At 37.8% G+C, this 26,381-nt stretch overlaps 1 protein-coding gene across 1 annotated transcript in view; it reads left to right on the top strand.

Annotated features, from left to right (window-relative positions):
* LOC149529117 (uncharacterized) overlaps positions 1 to 25,977 on the top strand; it is a 138,561-nt gene extending 112,584 nt beyond the window's left edge. The window contains exon 6 of the mRNA XM_089809662.1: positions 25,735 to 25,977. Within this exon, the coding sequence (XP_089665788.1) occupies positions 25,735 to 25,893 (159 nt within the window). The 3' untranslated portion in view covers positions 25,894 to 25,977. The remainder of the gene's footprint in view (positions 1 to 25,734) is intronic.
* The last annotated feature ends 404 nt before the right edge of the window (positions 25,978 to 26,381 follow it).

Below are 26,381 nucleotides of genomic sequence, written 5' to 3'. Positions count from 1 at the left end.
GCCTTGGTTTTTACAACATGCCATTTGAAATGGAGTATGCCTCCATCAAACATGGGTTTGCAAAAAATGCATTTTACCTTATTTGTACATTTGAGCAATGTATATTATGTTCATGCAAAGTCTTTGTCATGTTGCATGATGATCAAATTTGTACCAAAAAATGAAACAAGCTTTTATATCTTTGATATTTTACATCACTTTGAGAAGCAACTATTTTGCACTTATATTATCACTCTCACATTTCCACATACCAATATCTTTGAAGCTAAACCACCCAATATACCACACCTCCCTTGATAAGCCGAAGTCTATATTGAGGGGTATGTGGTGGTGGGGGGTGGTGTTGAATTAATATAACATAATCTTTTTAAAACGTTTTCAAATTAACAACCACAATAATATCAATTGCACAACATCAACACTCAAGAAAACAAGAAAACAAGATTTATGTGGAAACCCTTTTGGGAGAAAACCTTGACAAAATAATTTCTTATGTAAAAATTTCTCTTAGAAACTTTCTAGGCATCAACCTACTAGAGACAACCCTTGCTCATCGTTGTTGGCACTAACCCATTGGAGACAACAATCCCCATGTATCTTTGCGATAACCACCCATTAGAGACAAGAATCCTCACAATTGTTGATTGCAAACTCTATGAGTACTTACTAAAACTCACAAGACTGGTTAGTCCTAAAGTGGCTAAGTCAACTCGCTCAATGATCTGCCCTAGTTTTAATGACTGCTTGCAAGAGTTTTGGGTAAGGACTCAGAGAGTTAAGGCACTGAAATTGTGAGTTTATGTGCCAAAATCATGAGTTTTGGACTCTTGGTTCCACTTAGACATGTATGGAAGCTGAAAAACACAAAAAACTCATTCTTTTTGGCTCAAACTTAGTCATTCAATCATTGGGCTTTTTCTCACCTCTAACACCTTGTACAACTTATCGCTGTTGCCCCTCAAAGCTGTTAGAGCCCGTTAGTTATTGGGTTTGAATTATGAAATTTCTAATATTGAGCACTTAGAAGATCGTATGTCAAGTGCAATGTTTGAACTATGAGAAATTGATAGTGAAATTAGGCTTTTATGTCCTTTAAATACACCAATTTTTTTTTGTGAAGCTATAAGTTTTTGCTAAGTCCACGCCAAGTCCCAAGTCTGAGTCTTATTTTGTACTGTTGAGTTGGAGTTTTCAAACTTTGCAATCTAGTGATGTGCTCTTGGGTTTTCATCATTAGTTTCTATTAAGCCATCCTTTGGTTTCAACTCAACGAGAAGAGTTTGTGAACTACCATTTTTAAGTTTTCAACTTACAAATCAGGTGCAAAAAATTATTGGAAAGAGGTTGTATCCATATCTTCAAAAAATATATACTAGGTTGCACATCTAGCAATCATAGTGTGCCCACTAACAATACCCAATTTGATGTCCTCTGTTTTGTATTCGCAAAATTGGACAACCCTATCTAAAATTTTGTAGTTCGAACTCTCCAAGGCGATTTCTTAGCTCTTTGTTTTGTTTTTGGTTTTGTGTTTTCCCTAGGATTGTTGCTTTCGAATTTCGTTTGTTTCAAGCTACCTTAGGCTTCAATTGGAGTTATATTACAAAAGATATCAAAGAATTAAGTACACTGCATGTGGGCTTTTTAAGTCTATCTACATGTCTTTGTTACTTGTTTAAAACCCTGCATAAGTGGCCTTTTGTCGGTTATTACATCTCATCTCGGGTATTATTTACATGCAATCTGGAATTAAAAATTCACTGTACACAGTTGCAAGGAAATATGTGAACTTTTAGAGATTTTTTTTGTAATGATGGTGTTTTTAAGCCTTAGTGCATATTTTATCTTTAAAAAGTTCAAGTACTTGTAAGTGTACATAAGAAACTAATTGTGATCAGAAGGCAAAAATATTTAAGCATGAGGTGGGGATATTTAAATACATTACACATTCAACATCCGTGTATGTATTTTAAATAACTCGCGACTTCATTATTAAAGTCCGTCCTTGTAATTTTTATTGTGTTTTTGAATTACATATGTAATCTAAAATCCCATTATTGACTTGAAGGAGGCAAGGTGGCGATTTTAGGAGTCATTACATGTTTTAAAAAGAATTGCAAATACTCTAATAAAGTTTGTCCAAACCCATGGCTGGCGATTTTTGCTTGCAATGTATATTTTAAAGCCCATATGAACTTGCAATACATATCAAGTATATGAGTATATGACTTGCAATTCATTTTAAGAAGCCCATCCTTACTAAGAAGGGCAATTTAGATGATGTAAATGCACTTCAAAATCCCGTCGGCGACTACAAGTTGTTATGCTGAATTTTTATGTCAAAGCATATACAAAGCCCGCATGGACTTGCAATACATATCAAAAAGCCCATCTTTATCCAAGGGTGGCTGTTTGTAAGATACCTAAACATCTAAAATAAATAGCGACTAGTTTAAGATCAATAAACAAGAATTAATTAATTTTTAATAAAAACAAGAAATTACTACTACTTTGCATTTTTCAAATAGCTATCTGCATTTAAAAAGGAAAGTACATTACAACTAAGAACATAAGAAATCTGTATAATTTTTTTTTTTACAATACTGAAAAACGAAATGACTACAAGACAAGATGAGAAAGAATCTTACCAGATTTTGGAGATGCAGAATACCCTTGAAGACTTGGTTGTAGATATCAGGAAGAGGAAAAGGTATCACTGGGGCATTTATCCACCCAGCAATGGATCGTAACTCGATCCCCCTTGCCCACTTCATTCTTGAAGTAAGATCGAGGTGACCCCGACCCCAACCCTCCGGAAGGGATGGTGAATGGTTGTGTCAAGTAATTTTTATCTGGTGTAAGAAGACCTACAACTCAGTCAGTCATACCCTATAGTTAATGGCCAACTTAGTATGACACCTGACTACAATTGTATCTGGTGATCTCAATCTTAGTATAATCTAATTTGTGCACCTTGGCCAAGGATCTAATTTAAATTAGAGTCAGCATCTCACCCTTTCCACATGCACAATAATCTTTTCCTTCCTTTCCCCGAACTATGTTCCCGAAGGAAACTTATGCTAAATCTTCTAAGATGTTGGTTCAGTTTCTAATCCAATTTTGGTTCAAGTCTGTCTTGCTAGGTCTCATCTCTTATGGACCTCTACATCATTTGATATATACAAGATTGAGATTATCAGCTTCTGTTGATGGAGTAATGGTTACTGTTTACAATCAATTAATTGACTTGTGAGACATATCAGCCTCTTACCTTTCCCTAAGCTGTTTAATTTCAGAATGACCTTCTAGCACATATTTTTAGGCAGCTTAAGGGTAAATTTCTCAATCATTCATATTCATATGTCATCTACATCAAAGACTCTTATTCACTGTTGTATCATACTTATTTGTGTTTAAAAAAGTGTCGATAATTAACCACTGAACAATACTTATTGCAGAAGACATTATATAATTAAAAGGGAAAGCTCAGAAAAGTTGTTTCTCTGGTTATGATTTACAATCAGAAGAGCAAGAATGATGGTTCTCTTTCTTTTTCTAGGCTATGCCATGACTCAGAAATCTGCTTGCTGAAGATGAAGTTTCAATTTCTTAAGATAAAGTTTCCTATGACACTTGTAGCAGAAAATGAATTTTCTGCTTTCCATTGTATTTAGACCCCATTTTGTCTCTTTTCCAATTAAAATCATGCACTACAGAAAAAGGAACAGGATCAAACATTGGAACAGAGTTCTTTTCAAATTAATTCTGTTGTGCTCATGCCCCACAACTAGATTTTCTTAAAAGATTAGACTACAATTAATTTAACAAGTGTAACTACTAGAGAAACATATTCAGTTTGCAAAAGATGGACTAGCACTAACTTCTTTCTGTGCTGAAATAATACAGCACGGCTACAATGCATATGATACAGTATGCACATCCTTTCCTACATATCTACTACTAATTACAAGAAAAGAGGTTAAAACATAGGACTATATTCTAACATTTTCTGCCTCTGATAATGATACGGGTTTTCTCTAAGTCTTTCAGTGAAAAAGAAAGAAGAACACGACAGCATTATTCTTTAAAGACCGACCAGATTTGTAATTTAATTGTGCCTTTCCCTACCCTGAGATGGATAGAAGGAAACATTACTTGCCTGGAACGGTATTGACTCCAAAAGTAAAGAAGGAATATCCACACACTCCCTTTTGAACAGTGTCTACAGCCTTTCAACCACTGGTTGTTGTATCTTTCTTCTACCTTCCTACTAAGCTGAAATGGTATACCACAATGCTTCTAACCATCCGACACTATCCCAATTCATGTTAGGATTAAAAAGTCCAGAGTGTTAACTTGCTAAGTAGATGAAAATGGTTGTAGAATGTGTGTTGGCCATGTGATTGACAAGGATGTTGATCAAAGCAATCATTGGAGGTACGTCTGCAATGGACCTTGGCCAAGATAAGAATATTATGTATATTGTTATAAATCGATTGAATAATATAATAAATATTATTGTGAATTAGTTTAAAATATAAATGATGACTAAATAATGAACAATGATAATATAATTGTATATGGTAATACTATTCTTCATTTGTAATGACCCCAACAGGTTATAACTCCTTCAAACACCAAAATTCTTTATACTTTAGTTGTTTGACATTTCGTCAAACACTTTGCAGGCAAGCTCTAATACCACTGTAATGACCCTCCCCAAATCTGCTCTCAAAAAATGCTGATGAAAGCTCAAGGAATTTCATCAAACAATTCACATGCAAGGGACGTATGACTGATATAGTTTTTCAGCTAGCTTTAAATGACTTTTTTCAATTTGCATTAGTGAGATTCTTATGCTAGAAGACTCCAAATGGACTACACAATGGCCTAACATGAGTGTGCTACTAATTTTGACAATATTCAGTGCATATATATGATCTAAGCATGAGAAATGAACACCTACAACCAACTGGCATTTTTACAAACAGTTGGTATGCAAACTAACTAGCTGATAAATAATGATATTGTATTGCTTAAATGACACCAGCAACTATTATCTTATTAATTTGCAATGAAATTTCTAATACAATGCTCATGAAATATGGCCAAGACTTTTGGCATTTACATGGATTACAAAATGATAATGCTGGTATAATGCACACCTACAGCTGAAACTTATCACACTTAAAAAAGAAATACTAACAAAGGAACTTGGTTGTAGATGGCTGTAATAATTTTCTTCAATGCTGCCCCTTCTGCTTTGCTTTTCCGATTTGCTTTCTCGAACTGCTTTTTTGGACTGCTTTTTCGGCCTGCTTTTTCGGTTCCGCTTTTTCGGACTGCTTTTTTTGGCCTGCTTTTTCGGTTCCGCTTTTTCGGACTGCTTTTTCGTATCTGCTTTTTCAGACAAATCCATTGATGTTCGCCCATGTCCAAGATGACTTACTATCTTGGACATGGGCGAACATCAATTTATACTATTTATAGCTTTATCAATGCATAACAAATCTTATCAATGATAAACAAGTCTTCTTGTCGATTTTAAACAATTATCATCGACATACCGTTGCCACTGGATGTTCGCCCATGTCCAAGATGACTTACTATAAATAGTAAGTATGCCCAAAGTTGCCTCAAAATCCCTCAGAAAGACTTGCAACTGAAACTATCTAGGCCAAATGGCCTCTAAGCCCCTTTAATGTCCTGGTTAGCCTACGGGACCGTAGGGAAATAGGCTAATGACAACATCATGCTATGAATGCTAAAAAGGGGACATTACAGTCCGCCCTTCCCAAAATTGCTTGTCCCCAAGCAATGGTCGAACAACAACCCAATCAATCCACCTGTATCCCAAATGTAGTCATGAACTATACTGCTGTCAATCAACATAGGCTCTTGCAACAACCTCTGAAAATTAACCAAGAGGAATTCATAAATGAATCATGAATCACGGTGCAACTGAACTCCAAATCCACTACTGCCACAGTCAGGAACCCACGAGGCACAAACTCTCAAAATATTAGACCCCGAGTAGAGTAGATCACCCAAACTGTCAACATAATAAACACCATCCACACAACCCACCGTGTTATGCGGAATGCACACTCCAACTCTGCTACAATGGTGACCACTCCCACATGAAACTGCACCAAATACAGAGAATCCACACACTATACATCTACTGCAGTTAACACAACTCTGCAGATTACCGACCACTGTCTCATAACCATAACACCCATGCACTGCTGATGGTGAATAGTCATTACACGATAGATAGCAAAAATGAGAGCCCAGTCCAAACTTGTCTGCCATCAACTCCTCAACACATGGATCAAAAGCAAACCAATGAACATATCCTTTAGTATATTGCCGGTAAAAAGAACCAATCTCAGTCAACTCCTCACCATGAACAAGTGATACAACCCACTGTGATTGATCACCAACTAAGTCAGGAGATGTCATAGGCAAAGGAGTAGAATCAATAACAACAACCGCTGAAGCATCACTCCCAAACTCCTGCTCTAAGTCATGTATTATCAAGCTATCAACCACAGAACCTATTGCCATGTCATGCCCATCACAACTCTCATCCTGTGGCGTCAAACCGTCCCATAACTGATGACAAGCACTAGGAATCAAAGTATATCTCCGTATCATCATCTCATCAACATGGTCATCAAAGGTAAATTGATGAGCATACCTCACCGTGTAATGTCGATAGAATGCGCCAATCTTAGTCAGTGGCTCAGACTGCAACCCAAATGAAACTAACTGCAATCGATCACTAACCAAGCTGGAACTGACTACTACCTCCGAAGACATCGCCAAGGGAGTAGTATCACTAGCAGGAACCATGCCAACTGCCGGATCACCAACATCACACATGATCTTTGATACAACATCTCTAGTCTCCGTGCCATCAGTACTAGAGGCCACCACCATGTCAGGCATACCACAACAATCTGCTATAGCACCCAACTCAACTGAACCTGACTCTAGTGGGAACGAAACCGATATGCCAATGTTAGTATCAAGGATGGATGCATCCCCATCTCCACTGTCTCTGACAATCTCGACCATGGACATCCTCGGATCACTAGACACCACAGCTTGTGACTATACAGAATTTGGTAAAGACTGCAGTCGCTCTAACTCCATGGTCACCTTAGCCAAATGAAACTGTGACTCCTCGAAAGCCAATTGTGCTCTCAAGAATCTTAGAAGTCACCTCGAGCTGCTGAGTAAGCTCACTCACCTCATCTTCCTTGGCCAATAATGCATCGTATGCTATACTCCCCCACTCCATAAGATAATCTCTGTCGGCTACCAACTGCATATAATCCTGTCTCAGAATCTGAATAGCCTCCCATAAAGAGTGGATCTCTGTCAAGGAAAGATAACTACCTCCCTGCTCATCACTAGTAGGAGAACCCCATCCATAAATTGCTAACAACTGACGAGCAGCGTCGAAATGCTGGCAAGCGATAGAAATGTCTCGTTCACTAACTCTCAACTGACTAGACACATGATGGCACTGGCTAGACTGTCTCCTACAAACCTCCTTTGACACACTGTCTAAAGGAGTATCCTCAAAGTTACTGGTCTCTAGAGTATTACCATCCATATCCTGCGAATCAACTCCAAAGCTCATATCAACATTAGTATAAAAAACGGTAGCATCGCTGTCCAACCCCTCCGTACCATAAGAAACTGCTGAGGAAACTAAGTCCTCAAAATTGTCCACATCCCCCTGGGTGTCATCTGTAATAATTAGATCCTAGGACTCTCTTGTAAACTCTGTCATCTTTGAGAAATCATCAACATGTGACCTGACTGTAAAAGAAAATTGAGTCCCTGCTATATGCGCTAACTCCCGAACTGAGCTCACCTCAAGACAAAGCTCGTCCACATGTCTCTCAGAATCTTGGAGAGCCAACTGAATACAAACCAAGGAATTCCGAGTATCCTCCAGCTCATGAGAAAACCAGTCAACCTCCTCCTTCTTCGTCTTCAATGCATCTAAATAGATCCCTGCAAGATTAAGGAGATGATCGCGATCTGAAAGTAGGTGTATGTAACTTACCTTTATTGCGTCCATGCCTTCCTTGATCTACTGTAAGTCGTTACAAGAACCTATTGTGACTCCTTTCTGTCTCTCCTGCAGTTGAATCATCCAAATGTGATTCTCAATCAATCCATGCATCCTGTCATGATGAGATAAAGATGCGACAATATCCTTGTCCCCTGTCTTTAGCTGGCTTGCCAAACCAAGTGAAGAGCTACTAGCCTCTATCTCATGTGAAGAAGCATCCAACTGTGCTTGATACTCATTTTCTGCAAAGTCCTGAATGCTCACTTTCTTATCAACTGTACTATCCTCAAACATGACAGTATCCTCAACTGCTGTAACTTCATCTAGCCCAACTGTACTGGAATCACTATTTGTGTCAATCACGCAATCCGGTGTGCCTATGATATCACCTTCTGATGCAACTGGCTCATCCTGCACAACATCTGGAACCCCTTCTGCCTGTGAAGATGATGAAGATAAACCATTACCTGAAGATGTGCTAATGTCTCCTTGTATTGAATCAGCATGACTGTTAAACTCCTCATACAAGTTTCTGCCTGTCATAGGGAAGGTACGATCCTTAGGCCTATCAAAACATTCAATCAGTCTCTCCTTAAACTCCACATATGAGGTAATGTGTGCATGACCCATAGTGACCATACCATGATGCCACCACTTGTGTGCTAACTCATCCAGGTGAATTGCTGCATACTTAATAGCTTCTTCCTCAGGCATAGGGTTCATTTGAAAATATGTGTCTAGCTTTTGAACCCAAGCTCTTGCTGTAGACTTCCCCGAGCCATCATAATATGGTAACTGAAGTTTCCCTACTTTCTTCCGTAGCTCATAGCTCTAGTTCTTGTCATGTCCATGTGGCATATGCTTCATCCACACATCTATATACTCCCTAAAGGTAATTGCAGCTATAAAATTTGGACCTCCGGCGTCCCAATCTCTCCTCAGCTGGTCTTGTATATCAGTGATCTGGGGCTCTGGTACGGGCTGCTTTGGAGCTCTAGGAGGAAATGTTGGAACCATGGGCCTCGAACTCACTGTCCTAGTTTGCTGGGGTGTATGACCGAAATTGTTCTCAACTTGTTCACCTCCATTATGTGCCCCATCCTGATTATTACCATTCTGATTATTTCCTCCAACCACATTAGCATTCAACCCCATTTGACGAGCCATCATCTGCATCATAAGCTCAAATCTCTGACTCTGTTCCTATGCTCTTTGCTCTGCTGATCGCTGTCCCTGTGCTAAGGTGTCTAATAATTGTAAGAATCTTTCCTTTCCCTGATTTGGACCGGCATTCATTTTGTCAAACATTTTTCTCTCTATCTGGCTAATCCAAATTCCCAATAAGACCTCCACAGGATGGCAGGAAACCGCTCTGATACCACTGTAATAACCCCAATAGGTTATAACTCCTTCAAACACCAAAATTCTTTATACTTTAGTTGTTTGACATTTCGTCAAACACTTTGCAGGAAGCTCTGATACCACTGTAATGACCCTCCCCAAATCTGCTCTCAAAAAATGTTGATGAAAGCTCAAGGAATTTCATCAAACAATTCACATGCAAGGGACGTATGACTGATATAATTTTTCAGCTGGCTTTAAATGACTTTTTTCAATTTGCATCAATGAGATTCTTATGCTAGAAGACTCCAAATGGACTACACAATGGCCTAACATGAGTGTGCTGCTAATTTTGACAATATTCAGTGCATATATATGATCTAAGCATGAGAAATGAACACCTACAGCCAACTGGCATTTTTACAAACAGTTGGTATGCAAACTAACTAGCTGATAAATAATGATATTGTATTGCTTAAATGACACCAGCAACTATTATCTTATTAATTTGCAATGAAATTTCTAATACAATGCTCATGAAATATGGCCAAGACTTTTGGCATTTACATGGATTACAAAATGATAATGCTGGTATAATGCACACCTACAGCTGAAACTTATCACACCTAAAAAAGAAATACTAAAAAAGGAACCTGGTTGTAGATGGCTGTAATAATTTTTTTCAATGCTGCCCCTTCTGCTTTGCTTTTCCGATTTGCTTTCTCGAACTGCTTTTTTGGACTGCTTTTTCGACCTGTTTTTTTGGTTCCGCTTTTTCAGACTGCTTTTTTCGGCCTACTTTTTCGGTTCCACTTTTTCGGATTGCTTTTTCATATCTGCTTTTTCAGACTGCTACCTTGTTGAATCTCAAGACCATATCTTTCAATGGCGTCAAGATTTCCAGCTTGAAGGGATTTCGTCCTTCAAACTATTGAGACATAATCTCCAGAAAATTTTCCAATTTCTTTGATATTTCCAACCATGCTTAAAAGAAGCTCTTCCATTTCTTTTATAGTGTTCTCACAAGAGCTTCATCCTTCGTTTTCTCAATGTGGGATAAAACATAACTCCCTTTATGTAACTTATGTCTCCAATGTGTTATAAAATAAAAGGGACTTTTAATTTAAATATTTCCCACAAACTATAGTCTATGCATTAATAAAGGTAAATATTTAAATTTAACTTTATAAAATAGCTTTATCAATGCATAACAAATCTTATCAATGATAAACAAGTCTTCTTGTCGATTTTAAACAATTATCATCGACATACCGTTGCCATTGAATGTCCGCCCATGTCCAAGATGACTTACTATAAATAGTAAGTATGCCCAAAGTTGCCTCAAAATCCCTCAGAAAGACTTGCAACTGAAACTATCTAGGCCAAATGGCCTCTAAGCCCCTTTAATGTCCTGGTTAGCCTACGGGACCGTGGGGAAATAGGCTAACGACAACATCATGCTATGAATGCTAAAAAGGGGACATTACATCATTTATAATAAATTGTCATTGTTTCTTATTAATTCCCATAGACGCTTATAAATCAAATAATTATAATCATATGTGGACCCACCAAATGTTTTATAATGGAAAGACCCGATTGTGGTCATGTCACTTCACACCTATATTAATAGGCAGCGGTCAGAGACAAGGGACCACCATCAAGATCGTAGGAAAGGATTATAATATCCAGTGCAGTCAGCAACAAGTACACAGTTCGCATTGAACAATATATACATTAAGCACACAGTTGGCGTCGAGCAAGGGATTGCACCTACCTGCCGGTCACATCGTACAAGGGACAATCAATGCCCATAATGGCAGTGTATGAGTCGATATATCATGTGAGCTGCTAGTACAAGATAATTCATAGGCAAGAATACCATATACGTGTTAGATTGTGGTGACTGATCAAGAAAGTACTGTACATACTTCATAAATAGTGGGGTTCGGGGCAGCGCCCCAAAAATTTTTTTTGGGCAGTAGCCGACATGGTAGCCGACATGTTATAACCCTAAAGCGGTTTAATACTTGTATAAAAGGGCTTAGGGTTGGGTATTTTTCATAATGTTGTGATACGAAATTGGTTCTTGCGGCGGTATTGAGCTGTAAGGGATTACGGATTGTAATCAGGTTGTAATCACTGGATTGTAATAAGATCGGACTTGGTGTTTGGTGGACGTAGCCCAGGGATTGGGTGAACCACGTTAAATCTTGGTGCCTTGTGTTCATTTCTGTGTGTTCTATTATTTTCTGTTATTGGTTATATTTGCATGTAGTTTTTATTTCTGTCCGTGGTTTATCCTAACAATACGATTTATGATTTGTAGGGTAGACCGCACTATTAAAGGTATGACATTATTAATGATATCATTTAAATACTCCAAGGTTGTTAAATATCTTATGTTTAGGACATAAGGCTATGAGTATTAATATATTTGATTTTTATTTTGTAATAAGATGTACATATTTTTAATAATCAATTCCTTATATGAAGTCTAATAAGAAATTGGATAATACTATGTTAACCTATGGGGTTAGCACCATGGAGATTAATGAGACTCAAAGCATGGGGTATGAGAGATGTTAAGATCTCCATCTGACAACCATGGCTGGGAATCAATAGATAAGCTCCACATGCCTGAATATTTTGATGTTGTCAACATATGCATAATTGGTTGGCCTTGGATGGAGGATGACCTGTCCAAGAAGAATCTTAAGGGGTGTGCTCCTGGAAAGACGGCGAGGTAGCTATGAGCTAGGGAGCCCAATCTGGAGATGTCCTTAAGATTGGGGTAGGTTAGAGGGTAGAGTAATGTAAATAGAAATATTATTATTATTGTGATCCTAATAAGTTTGCTTGCAAGTTTGTCTAATCCAGTTAACGCTACTAACCAGGGACATTAAAAGTCCTTGGTATCCATAATGATAACATATTTGGACTTGATGGGTTTGAGTGCATGTTGATTTTATTATTACAAATTGTCAATTTTATGGGTGTGGCAAAATAGTTGAAGACTTACAATTGTTGAAAAGACCTTTGAACATAAATTTTGATAGGTTTGGAGTAGGCACATGGAAAATTTCATGTTTATACATTCTAGACCAATGTGATGTTTGTTAGATTTTATTCTCCTACACTCACATAGTAGGTGGAAATTCAACAATAGCACTAGATTACTATTAGGTATTGCATCCATGATAAAATACAATATGCTTTTTGATACATAAATCCATGTCTGTGAACACTAGACGACTGTGATGCTTGTTAGGTTTAATTTTCTCCTAGATTCACATAGTAAGTGAAGATTCAACGATATGACTACAAGGTATTGCACTGATGATGGCTTCCTACAATACACTTTTTGATATACATACAAACAACATTGTTCCATGACACATGAGGGAGCTTCACATTCTCCTTTTAGGACTTGATGTCTTTAGGAACCTTTCAAGGTTCATTGTTGATATATTTCTTCTCTATTTTGTTATTGGAGTATGATCTGTAATTCATCTTGTAACCTACTGACTTTTGGTTGAAATATCTTGTATTGGTCACAAAACAATGTGAACAAGGGCTTGCTGTTACCGACATTTTGATGTTGTGTGTGTTTCTTGTTTGCAGCTGACATTGATTTGCAAAGTTAACACGCCATCGGTTATAATATGGACACAATTCCTAATATTTCTACAAACTTTTGAGTTGGGTCTATCAATACTTTAAAGACAATGCAATTTGCTTAATGACTTTTGCTATCAGGTAGAGATGTATTGGTTATTTACCAGTCCAATAGGTTTCTTTTTATATATATTGCCACACCAATATTTCAGGCCTCTTGACATACTTGCCCTTTTGATATACCTATCAAATTTAATGTTAGAACATGTCAGAGTAGACATTTACATGGCACATAGGCAACACGAGAAAATAGTTTGTCCTATGAATGACACGTAGAAAAGAAATCAAAATAATTTTATATAACATTTACATATTACGATTGATGGGTAATGGAAGGAAATAGAAATGAAACTGTCCACGCTTCTTCCCAACAATTAATAGGGATGAAGCCACATGTCATTTTTGCAGTTCTATTAGGCATTGGATATAATAGTTCAATCTCGACAGGTTGACATGTAAACATGAACCATAGGTACCTCCAATATTTATTTTCAGAAATTGTTTTGAATCTCAATGTTTTATTGAATAAAAAAAAAACATTGACTAATTACTTGAAAGTGGAAAAATGTCTAATATGACCTAAATGAATTTTCCACTTATATAATTCGTCCATGTGATTTGAAATAACTTTAGCTTTGATGAAAAATTCACAATCATATAGGTAAAACACCCCACACGATGGAAATAGTATGGTAAAAAGTTGCTTCTAAATTTAGAACTTGTTGACACTCGAAAACTATATCAAATTTGCCAAAAACTCGACAAATGAAACCTCAAACCACAAAAGCAGAGGTATCTGTGAACCATGAATAGGAGCATGAACAGGAGGCCATGAGTAGGAGTGGGTTGCAAGAGATTTAATGCCGGTGTCCCATGAGAGGGGCTTAAGCTCTATTTTTAAGGAGCCGGAGGTCTCATGCGAATTATTGTCTTGAGATACAAGATTAATTGGAGTCTCTTACTAGAAAATAGGAGCCCCTACTTTTTGATCTCAGAATTTGAGTGGGTGAAAACATGGTGGGGCAGGAAATTGTCCAACCAGCTTAGGAATATTTTCTGCTGCATGTCAAATTTAGGAGCAAATTTATTTATTTTTACATGATTTTTATTTAGTGTAGAAATTTTAGAGGAGAAAAAAGCTTCCTTGAATTTTGGGATTAAACATTTAAGCTGAATTGGAGAATAAGATTCATGGGACTACCAGCTTTAAACGATTCCTAAGAATCCTCAAGCAGCTCCATATCTATTTTTAAGGAAGCCCCCTCCCATGGGACCCCTGTCTAAGATACCTATCTTTAGCTGAGGTTTTGAAAAGGTGCTGGTCTGGGCTGCATAAACAGAAGATTATATGGCAACAGTTTGAACCATATTCTTTGATGTGACAAACAGGAATAGTGCTGCTACAGACAGTGGCTTCTGATAAGGACTTTGATTGTTCAGCAAAATGCATGAAAAGCTATTGCACATAGTTGGATTGTTGCTGCTGCAGAAGAACCACAACACTTGGTATCTGCAAATTCGGCAGCAAACCTGTAATGTCCCCTGTCAGAATCGGTCTCTAATTCACTTCTAATTTCCAACTCCGAATTTGGAATTGATCATTACTTTATATTGTATAAATATTATAAATAATTGATGAGAACTTCAATTATATTTTACTATTATAAATATACACAAATTTATTCTCTAGCACAATTTTATCCTCCCAAAGACGTGCACATTCTTTAAATAAGAAGATAATTATCTCAATAACAAGTTATATTAATAAAATAAAATGCCCAACTTAAATTGTCATGTTTACTCTTATTTATTATTAGCCATGTTTAGTATTACAACTTTTATTTATTTTGGTACCTTAATACCTTTTCTTCCTTATCTTTAATTCTCACTACCTAAATTGCTTTATAAATGCACCCTCTTTTCTTTGAATGGTTTCTTTTCACCTGAACATTGCAGCCCCCTATAATTTCGGCCTTGTGACATGTGATTGCCCCTTTTTTAAGTGAATAAGGTATATGAGATGGTTTCATTTTGTTTAATCCACGTATTTACTTAAGTTCTGCGCATCTCCTCTCCAAAGATAAAAGGTAATTTTTTGTTAAATTTCTAATTGCCTCTCTTCCTATCTTGGTGTCTTGATATATGTCCTTCCTTATATGCCATGTAATCCACGATGGTTCTTCCGTAGTTATTTGCTTTCCTTTAAATATGAGAACAACTGATTTGGAAGGTAAACGCCACCTCATTTAGCATGGCCCCCACCGACCCAAAGGTGGGTTTATTAATTGTACTTATATATTTAGATATATGAATGGATACTAATATGTATGATAATAGTAATATATATATATATATATATATATATATATATATATATATATATATATATATATATATATATATATATATATATATATATATATATATATATTGTTTATTTATTATTATCTTGATTAAATGTTAATATTATATTATTGTTAATTTCTCCCCTTTGGTGGATTTCTAGTCATTACTCAATCTCTATGGTGGCTACTGCCTTGGACTCTGGTAAGACTATTCTTGTGACAAATGTTTATGTCCCTACTGACATTCGTGGGAAGAGTCATCTCTAGGATCACATTAGGTATGTGCGTTCTTGTGCTCCTTATTTTCCTTGGATTTTAGTAGGCGATTTTAATTCTATTTTAAGTCTTGAGGAGAAAAGAGGAGGTTGGCCTAGGCTTGGCCTTGCTTCTGATCTTTTTCAAGCCTAGGTGGATGTTCTTTTGGTTATTGATGTTAAGCCTTCAAATGGGGTTTTCACTTGGAACAATAGACGGAGTGGTCAAGAAGCTATCTTAGAATGTTTGGATAGGTTTCTTGTTTCATGTTATTGGGTTGGCGGTGGCTTAATTACGAGTTCTGAAATTCTTGATTGGAGAGGTTTTGATCATTGGCCGATTAAGTTCTTTTCTTCTCCTGTTGCATTCCCTAAGAACCCTTCTTTTAGATTCCATCTTATGTGGCTCCGAGACTCGTCCCTTTATGATTGGTGGCTAAGTGATGGAGAGAGGGTGGCCCAACGTATGGCACAGCTATGTTTGTCTTTGAGCAAAAACTTAAATATGTCAAATATCATCTTAAGAGATGGAATACGTCTTGCTTTGGGAACCTTCAATCTAGAAACAGGAATGCTCTAGATCATCTTGCAGTGATTACTCGTCAAATCAGGGACTCTGGGCTTATAGAGGCTCTTGGTAGGGCTGAATCCCAGGCTATGTGGGATCTGGAAGAATGGGAACTTCGGGAAGAGATTTATTGGAAACAAAAGGTTCGCATTGATTGGCTGCCAGAAGGGGATGGAAATACTACTTTTTTTCATCATTCTGTTCAAGCTCGTCGTAATAAAGGGTACATTTTTTCCCTTTGGTGCCCTTAGAGGACTTCGCCAAGGGGATCCTATTTCACCTTATATCTTTATTATTCTAGCTGAGGGTTTGGGTTGCTTTCTTAAGCTTTGTGCTCACCAGGGTTTAATTCATGGGTGGAAATAGGGTGATGGCTTGCCTCCTATTTCGTATCTTCAGTTTGTGGATGATACTTCATTTATGGGATAGGCCCGTCTTTAGGAAGTTACTTCTTTTAGGCATGCTTTGGATGTGTATCTTGCAGCTTTGGGACAAAAAGTTAATGAGAACAAATCCTCCATTTTTTTCTTCAATACTCCTAGGCTATTCAGAGACGTATTGCTGCTATTTTGAGGTTTTAGATTGGGTGTCTTCCTTTTGTTTATTTGGGTATTCCTCTTACTATTGGTAGACATCCTAGATCTTCCTGGCAAGCTTTTCTTGATGAACTACGGCAAAAGGTTAATCATGGACTCACAGATGGCTATCAATTGTTGCTCGCTCGACTCTATTAAAACCGGTTATTCAAGCCCTTCCTATTTACAAGTGTTTTGTTCAAGCTGCTCCTATGTATTTTCTTCAGGAATTTGATGCTCTGTCCCGTCAATTCCTTTGGAGTGGAAACCTTTCAACTTCTAAATAGAGTGTGGTTAAATGGGAAACAATGTGTAGACCTCAGAAGGAGGGTGGCCTTGGCTTACGATCATATATTTTAAATGGACAGGTTTTCGCTGCAAAACTTTATTGGCGTTGGTGTACTAACCAACGTCAACTTTGGGCTCGTATTCTCACCCATAAGTATTTTCCAGATATTGATGTGGTTGAAGTTCACCGCTTTCCATTGGAAGGTAGAGGATCCATGATTTGGAATACACTAAAGTTTGGAGCTCAGTTGGTTAAAGATGGTCTCTTTTGGATTTGTCATTCGGGACCACAAGCTTTATTTTGGCTTGACACTTCGGATGGGCACCCTCCTATTCTTGCCACTCATCCTCAATTACATGCCCTCTATCAAAATTTTAGTGCTGCTAGTTGGGACACAATTGATTTTTATAAGATAGGGTGTGTTAGAGGTTTGGCTCCTTCCTTTCATTGGAAACACCCTTTTGAATGGCCTCCAGGTGGATCTGAGGAGGACAGGAAGGAGTTGTTTCAGATTTTGCAGTCTTGTGAGTGTACTACAGTGAAGATTTGTCTGGAAAATTTTCAGTGTTTGCAAGATATGTTGAGCTTCTTTGGCAAATGTTGGGGGACATTCAGATGCCTTGGTGGAAGCACGTCTGGTACAGGTTTTCTTGGCCCAGATGTAAATTTTTTATGTGGTTGGTGGTCCATAGCCGATGTCTTACGTGGGATAATTTATGCAAGTTTGGCTTCCAAGGACCCTCAATGTGTGTTCTATGTCGGACTAGTGAAGAAAATATCTCTCATCTCTTTTTCCAATGCTCTTTCACTAGACATATTTGGCATTCTTGGTGGAATGTGTGGAACTAATCTTGTTGGCATGTTTCCTCATTGGCATAATTCTTTGCTCGTTGGGGTAAGGCTCATGTCAAGACTTCATTTCTTCAAGTTGCCTAGACTCTTGGACCCTCCTTTATTATTTGGCATATCTGGTTGGAAAGGAACCGTCATATCTTTAAGGATGAGTTTTTAGAGGTTCCTCACTTATGGTGGAAAATTCTCCATTCTTTGGGGGAAACCGTTTCTACAAAATGTGACATTTCTGAGGCCATAGAACCAAGGGGAGGATATTTTCAATAATTGTTTGAATATTCCCCACTCACATGGAAAACTGCTAAGAAAGATTTGTAGACATCCCTTGCAAATGATAAATAGGGTGGGGAAGTGGAGTGCCCCTCCGTAGGCTATTCTTAAAATCAACACGGATGGGTCTTCCAAGGGAAATCTAGGCCCTACTAGCATTGGTGGTGTTGGTAGAGATGGTAAGGAGGATGTCCACTTTGTGTTTTCTATTTATGAAGGTCATCACACTAACAACCCGATGGAGGCCATAGCTATTTTGTATGTTGTGAAGAATGCTTGTGACCTTGGTTGGAGAAGGCTTATCTATGAATCTGACTCACAAGTGGTGATTTTTCTTTTGAATCAACAACATTATGAAGTTGTTAGTTAGAAGTTAGCTTTAATTGCGGACCAGATTCATAATTTGTGTACTTCTTTGGTGCCTGTTACTTTTTCTCATATTCCTAGGGAATGGAATAGTGTTGCTGATTGTTTGGCGAAGTGGGCTTCTGACCATATGTGTAATTGGAACATTGTTGATAAGACTCAACTTCCGATGGGCTTGTCCCATCAACTTGATCACTTGGTTGATCTTGACAGGGTTGTTTGATGCCCTTTCTCTGTTTGTTCTTGTTTCTCTTTCAGCTTGAATAAATTTTCACCCCTCCTTTATTTCAATTACTCTTATATTAATGTTGTATTATTTTCAAATTATATCAATGGATATAATATTATATTATATCAATTGATATCTTAAATATATTTGATAAGAATTTATGTTATAATAATTTATGTAATATTATTTATTAAATTAAACTTTATAAATGGGGGACATGACAAAACCATCCAAATACGAACACAAATCAAACCCTTCTCTTATCGAAACACACCCTTCTATGTTTTTCTCCTCTCTATTACAATAGTAGATAAGTCGTCTATTATTAGTTAATGGTTATCTATTGTAAATATCTAATAAGCTTCAGTTTGCTTTCGTTTTTTGCTTTCTCTAGAATAGAATGTTTCTATTCTTTACTATCGTTTCCTAAGGAAATATCGTCTCATTCTCTTGTATAAATTGACCTTTTAGTCTCTGTTAATATCAAGCAAGTATTTCCCAATTACTTTGTAATATGGTATCAAAGCCAATGCTTCGAATTTTTTTGAAAAACTTATAATTTCTATTGAAATTATTTGTTAAAATTTTTCGAAATTATTTCTGATCTTTCACAAAAACCCGTCTAGGGTTTCTGTTTTTTGTATCATCTATTCGAATCATGGAGATTTGTAACCAAAAATCGCACCTAGAAGAGATTCGACTAGGGTTTTTAGAGAAACATATCACCAAATTTCTCTGCAACTCGAATGCTCCCTGGTTCGTGGTTCATTGATGCAAAGTTTAGGCCATTTGATTGCATCACGAACGCTTTTTTCCTACTCACGACTGGAAAGTACTGCATCTTGAGCGATTTTCTGCTACCTACGATTGGAAAAATCGCATCTAATCTCTGCACCTATGCGATTTTTTCCAAATCATGTCTATTTTTTGGTGCAATTTTTCCAAATTGTGTTTGGTTTTTTGGCGCCGTATTTTGGTAATATATGGCAGCTTGCGACTGCATTTCTCCGGTGTTTTCCTTAATAAAGTTGAGCCCTTTACACATCCTTTGTCACCTTTCATATCCGACTGGTTCTTGGTTTGGTTCTGCAACGTTTCTTCTCAATTCCACCATTATTTGGAGCTTGTTTTGCTGCCAGCTAGGGTTTTGCCTAAAACCCTAATTTTTGGGTCCGAAATTTTTTTGATTTCAGATTCTTGGTGGGTTTTTCGAGAGCTCAACTGGGTTGTCCATTTTTTTGGGTGCCTCAATTTTCGAGCCAACAAATCCAACAAACGACAGCATATTCCTTTTGGGTTTTTAAGCTCTCTTTTGGGTCACTCTCCGAATCTTCTAAGACTTCCGTATTTTTGCCTAGAAGAACGTGCCTTCACAGATTTTCACAGGTTTTCATTGAAAAACATACCATGGCATCTTTGACAAATATCCTGCTCGAGCATAACTCCAAATTCAATGGTTGAAATTATGGCACCTAGAAGTAGTGGATCATCACAGTTTTTGAATATCGGAACCCCAATCAACTTGTTCTGGGTGTTACGAAGCATTCGACTTCTTCGGGTCCTGATCAAGATACATGGGATCTGACTAATCGAGAGGCCGTGATGCTTCTCAAATTATCCGTGGCTGATAATCAGCTTTCTTAGATTCCATCCGGCAAGACAGCTGCTGAGATCTAGACATATTTTAAAGGTCTTCATGAGACTTCTAACAAAAGCAAAGCCTTCTTTTTGAAAAACACTCTGTTTTCTATTGTCATGGATGAGCGCACCTTGCTCCAGGCTCGCTTGAATCGGATTCAGGAAATCCGTAATCAGTTACTTGCCATCGGTCGCAAGATGGAGGAAGAGGATATTGTGCTTATCACTCTTCGGAGTTTACCAAAATCCTATGAGCATTTTATCGAGACTCTCAACATCACATCTTCTAGTGTTGATTTGAAGTGATCTCTGCACACTTCTACTTCAGCAAGATCTATGGAAACAACAATTCAGTAGCAACTCCAGTTCCACCTCCACAGAGCAAGCCTTTGCTGCGAAATCCTTTCAGAAGGATAAGGGCAAATTTCAACAGCCATTTCAGTAGAAGTCTTTTGCCCCAGCATCAAATGGTTCCAAAAAGAAGAACATTCAATGCAACTACTACCACAAGTTTGGACACATGAAGGTTGAATGTCGGAAGCGCTTAGCTGCAGGATCTAAGCAATCAAGTTTGCAGCCCAAAGCGAACAATGCAGAGCACACTGAGCAGGCAAAATCTACCTTTTACGCTTTCATGGCTAAAAGACTTACAGATCATGTGAAGTCATTTGCTTGGTACATTGATTCAAGCGCCTCTTGTCATTTCACTCACTACAGAGACTGGTTTATTGACTACCAGCCTTATTCAGACTCTGTTATTTTTGGTGGTGGAGAAGAGTACACGGTTGTCGGTAAAGGCAACATTCGGATTCAATTTGTTGGGAGGAATCTCATATTCCTTGATGTGTACTACGTTCCAGGGATGGAACTAAATCTACTCTTAGTCAGTCAGCTGCTGCGACATTTTCCACACTTGGCAGTGACCTTCAGTTCACATCAGTGCACCATCACTGATCGGGCAACTAAGTCTATTGTTGTAGTGGGTCTTGAGGATCATGGTCTTTTCAGACTTATTCATTTTGGTGATTCTCAGGACTTAGCTATGGCTGTTCGGCGACCTTCTGTCAACACACTTTGGCATCAGTGATATGGGCACTTAAATGTGCATTATCTCTCACAACTTGCTCGGGATGAGCTTGTTCTTGGATTGTTAGAGATTTAGACTCAACACCTTGGAGTTTGTGACACATGCTAGGCTAGGAAGCAACATCACACACCTTTCACCACTGGCGATTCTTGGTGAGCTTCTGAGGTAGTTAAGCTTGTTCATGTTGATATCTGCGGCCCTATGGCCACTCCTTCTGTTCTTGGGTCCAAGTATTTTTTGTTGTTTGTTGATGATTTCAGTAGAAAAATGTGGATGTATTTCCTTAAAAAGAAATTAGATGCATTTCCTGTATTTCAAAAGTTTTAACCCTTAGTTAAAAAAGAGTCTGGGAAATCTATTATTACTCTTAGATCAGACAATAGGGGGGAATTTTGTTCTAATGCTTTCTCCAGCTTCTTGAATACACATGGCATCAAACGCCAGTTAACCACACTCCACATGCCACAATAGAACAATGTAGTTGAACGTTGGAATAGGACAATCACTAAGATGGCTCGATCCATGCTCGAACACATACATGTTCCGAAGCAGTTTTGGGCAGAAGCAGTTAACACTGTAGTTTCTCTGTTGAACCGGTCACCCACAGTGGCGGTCAAAGGTAAAACTTCAGAAGAGGCTTGGGCAGGTTGCAAGCCCAAAATCAGTCACCTGAAGGTTTTTGGCTCCCTTGCTTTTGTTTGGATCCCTAATGCATCACACACCAATTTGAATGCCAAGAGTTAGAAACTCATGCTTGCTAGATAGAGCAATCTTCACAAAGCCTACCACCTGATCGATGTTGAGACCTCTCGTCTCATCTACAGTCGAGATGTAGTCTTTGATGAGCAGCAAGGACTATTCATGCCTGTTTCTCCTGTTCCTGATCTAGCAAACCAGCCTCTAATGGCTCATGATTTGGGAGTTCGGCTTCCATTAGGTCCACCTGATGGGAGGGCTCCAATAGCTTCTGCAGCTCTAGTTATACTAGTGATACCTGTACAGACACCTCCGGCTTCTCTTGCAGGATCACCTTGCTCTGTAGATGCTTCACTTGGGTTTGATCCGGATTCTTCTGATGAGGATTCTGCTGATCAAGCATCTCCTAGTACTACTGTTGGTCATTCTCCTATCCGGCCTAAGTGGTGGGCTAAGACACTTGCTGATCTTCATGATGATGAGCTCATTGATGGGAGAATTGCTCAGAAAGAAGAGCAAAACTACAAATTTTGTTAACTTTGCTCTTATGGCCAACATTCACAGTGTGTTTGAACCTCAAACATATTCCGAGGCTAAAGGAATTCTAGAGTGGGAACAAGCCATGACATCTGAACACCAGAGCCTTTTGAAGAACAACACTTGGGTCCTTTCTGATCTTCCACTAGGGAAGAAACTCATTGGTAGCAAATGGGTCTACAAAATCAAATACAAATCGGATGGTACTTTGGATAAGTACAAAGCTCGTTTAGTGGCGAAGGGCTTTTCTCAGCGTCAAGGCATTGATTATGAGGAGACCTTTGCTCCTACTGCAAAGATGAACACCATCAGATTAGTCCTAGCCATAGTAGCACAGTTTGGTTGGAAGGTCCATCAGATGGACGTCAAGAGTGTTTTTCTGAATGGTGATCTCCATGAAGAGGTCTACATGACGCAACCTCTTAGTTTCAAGGTTGTTGGTAAAGATCATCAGGTTCTCAGATTGGTAAAAGCTCTCTATGTTTTGAAGCAGGCCCCTTGGCATGGTACATAAAAATTGTTAAGTACCTCAGTGATCAAGGCTTCAAGAGGAGTTCTTTGGACTCAAACCTGTACATCAAGACTACCGACAGTGTCATCATTCTTCTGGTTATTTATGTGGATGATCTGATCATCACTGACAGTTCGGCATCTTTGATTCAGGGAATCAAACAGAACTTATGCCAGTCTTTTGATATGACTGACCTTGGGCTCATGCATTATTGCCTAGGTTTTGAAGTTTGGCAATAGTCTTCTGGTATATTCATCTCTCAGTCCAAATATGCTAGGGCCCTATTAGACAATTTCCAAATGCAGGATTGCAAACCTGCATCTACACCTATGGAGAAAGGTCTCAAGTTATCAGAAAAGTTTGATTATCCTTCCGTTGATGATACTACATACAGACAACTAGTAGGCAGCCTCATCTACCTCTCCGCTACTAGGCTTGATATCAGCTTCACAGATAGCTATATTTCACGCTTTATGACAGCTCCTATGGCTGATCATTGGATGGCAACAAAGCATGTGCTTCGTTATGTGAAGGGCACTTCAGATTATGGACTTCTGTACTCTCGAAGTTCGAATCTTAAACTCGGTGAGTTCACAGATTCAGATTGGGCAGGCTCTGTTGATGATAAAAAGTCAACATCTGGATATGTGTTCAGTTTGGGATCCAGTGCAGTCACATGGACTAGTAAGAACCAGCAGGCAGTTTCTCTCTCTTCTATAGAGGCTGAATACAGAGGGACTGTTAAGGTAGGATGTGAAGTTATTTGGCTTCGTCGAATGCTTGGGGATATGCAGATGTCACCAGCAAGACCGACTACTTTGTTTGTTGATAACTAAGGCGTTATCAAGTTAGCATGAAATCTAGTCTTCCATGAACGAACTAAGCATGTGAATGTTCACTATCATTGCATACAACAACTGGTTGAAGACGGGGCTATAGATTTGCAGTATGTTCCTACTACAGATCAAACTGCAGACATTCTCACCAAGCCTCTTGGTCCTGATAAGTTTGTCAAATTCAGCGGACAGCTTGGTGTGTTAGATAGATTAACCATTAAGAGAGGGTATTACAATAATAGATAAGTCGTCTATTATTAGTTAATGACTATCTATTGTAAATATCTAATAAGCGTTAGTTTGCTTTCGTTTTTTGCTTTCTCTAGAATAGAATGTTTCCATTCTTTATGATTGTTTCCTAAGGAAACATCGTCTCATTCTTTTGTATAAATTGACCTTTCGGACTGTGTTAATATCAAGCAAGTATTTACCAACTGCTTCGTAATACTCTCAACCGCCCATCCCTTATACCTTTTGTTACCTGCTGCCTTTTTCTCTCCCAACCTTGGGGACTTTTATGTGCATTCAGGTTGTTTTGTAAGATGAGGACAGATCTATCCAATTAAGCATCTCAATGTCTTTAAATCTCTTATTTGTGTCCATCTGCCAACTTCTCTGTACCATGGATCCCAAAAGATCCTCCTCTCTCATCCATGATGCTGGAATTCTTTAAATAGACTCGAATCCCTAACCTGTGGTCTCACATACTTTCCAAAGTATATTGTCGACACTTAAGGAACTGACTAATTGGGACATGCAACTATCTTTACTGTTTCCAACGTCAAAATAAAGCAGTTTATGATCCATGCCAGACTTCAATGCATTTCAAACTTTTCAGTGCAAAAACACATATTTAACTGAAACTAATGTGTAGGTCTTTCTCAAACAATTATTGTGATTTTGTATGGAAGTAGGAAATTGGCTAACATCAAAGCTGAAGCTGCATATGATCTGTAAAAGAAATATCTCAGCATGAGTTTGCACACATTCAACAGGTAGACATCCTGTAGAGCCTGTTGCTGGCATATAAAGCTATCAAATTTCCAGCTCCGAGCATGTGCGTCATGCAGTTAATTTATTGTGATGTATTCACACATTTTAATTATTTTTAAAGCAATTTTTATATTGCTTATTGGATATGTTGCAGCTAAAGCCACGTTAACCCCATCTTTTGGATTTTATAATTAAAATTATATTCAACAAATTATTTCTTAAATAGATCTTAAATAAATATATTGTTGAGTTTCTTGCGATGGCATGCAATTTGAGGGGGACCTTAAGTGCCAAATGATTAAGCTTTGATTGATTGAAATGTTCTAGATAGCAAGATCCATCTTAGATAGCACTACCACATGGGATTCTTTGATGCATATATTATCATAATTCATTCTTTATGCACATATTATCACAATTCATTTTTTCATGCACATTATCATCACTCATCCACTGTATTGACTTAAAAGTCCTGAAATATTTGTCTCCTTTTAGCTTCAACATTGTTCAGTTAATTTTTGTATATATTGTAGCTCAAATGTTTTGTAATTGTTACCTACCTTAAAATGTGCAGATGGCAGTGCTTGTTGAAGTTCTACCTCTCACTGGAGTGCAAGGATCATGTGTGGCTGCTGTATCTGTTCTTCCTGCGGATCTCATTAATGTAAAACCACGTCTTTGTGTAAAGCCACTTGTTTTTGATGCAAAAGGCAATAAAAAGAAACTGTCGTAACAGTTGGAAAAATATTAATAAACATATTTGTTAATTATTTTTCTTAATGCTGCAAAGTTAATCTAACAAGACTGTGCTTGCAAATAGTTTTGCTTTTGTCAGAATCTTTATTTTTCCTAGTTAAAGATCCAATACACATTTTGTTTGTACGAGTGTGATGGATTTTTGTAGTTCATCATGTGTGATTTCCTTTGTGTCAAAGTTCTAGGATATTCTAAATATTTGTGAAGTTAATTGGACTCAACCTTTCTATACCCTTTAAAGCCTCTCATTGATTTAGTGGCCTTAATTGGAGTGTTATTGTGATTGATTAATTTCTTACATATCTTATAAGCTTGTTTTGAAATACTTTGTAATTGATCCCTGGTTTCGTTGATTTGTTGAGGTTGAGTACAACGAAGATGACATCACACGTCTTTCCATGATTTTTTTTTGACCAATTGGGAAAGTTTCATAGTTCATAACTACATACATGCACATCATTCCAT

The sequence above is a fragment of the Cupressus sempervirens genome, chromosome 11 (genome assembly GCF_028749045.1).
Source record: "Cupressus sempervirens isolate cs-2001-9-10 chromosome 11, ASM2874904v1, whole genome shotgun sequence".
NCBI lineage: Eukaryota > Viridiplantae > Streptophyta > Pinopsida > Cupressales > Cupressaceae > Cupressus > Cupressus sempervirens.
The sequence above is the reverse complement of the archived record's forward strand: the minus strand, read 5'-3'. Positions and strand labels throughout refer to the sequence as shown.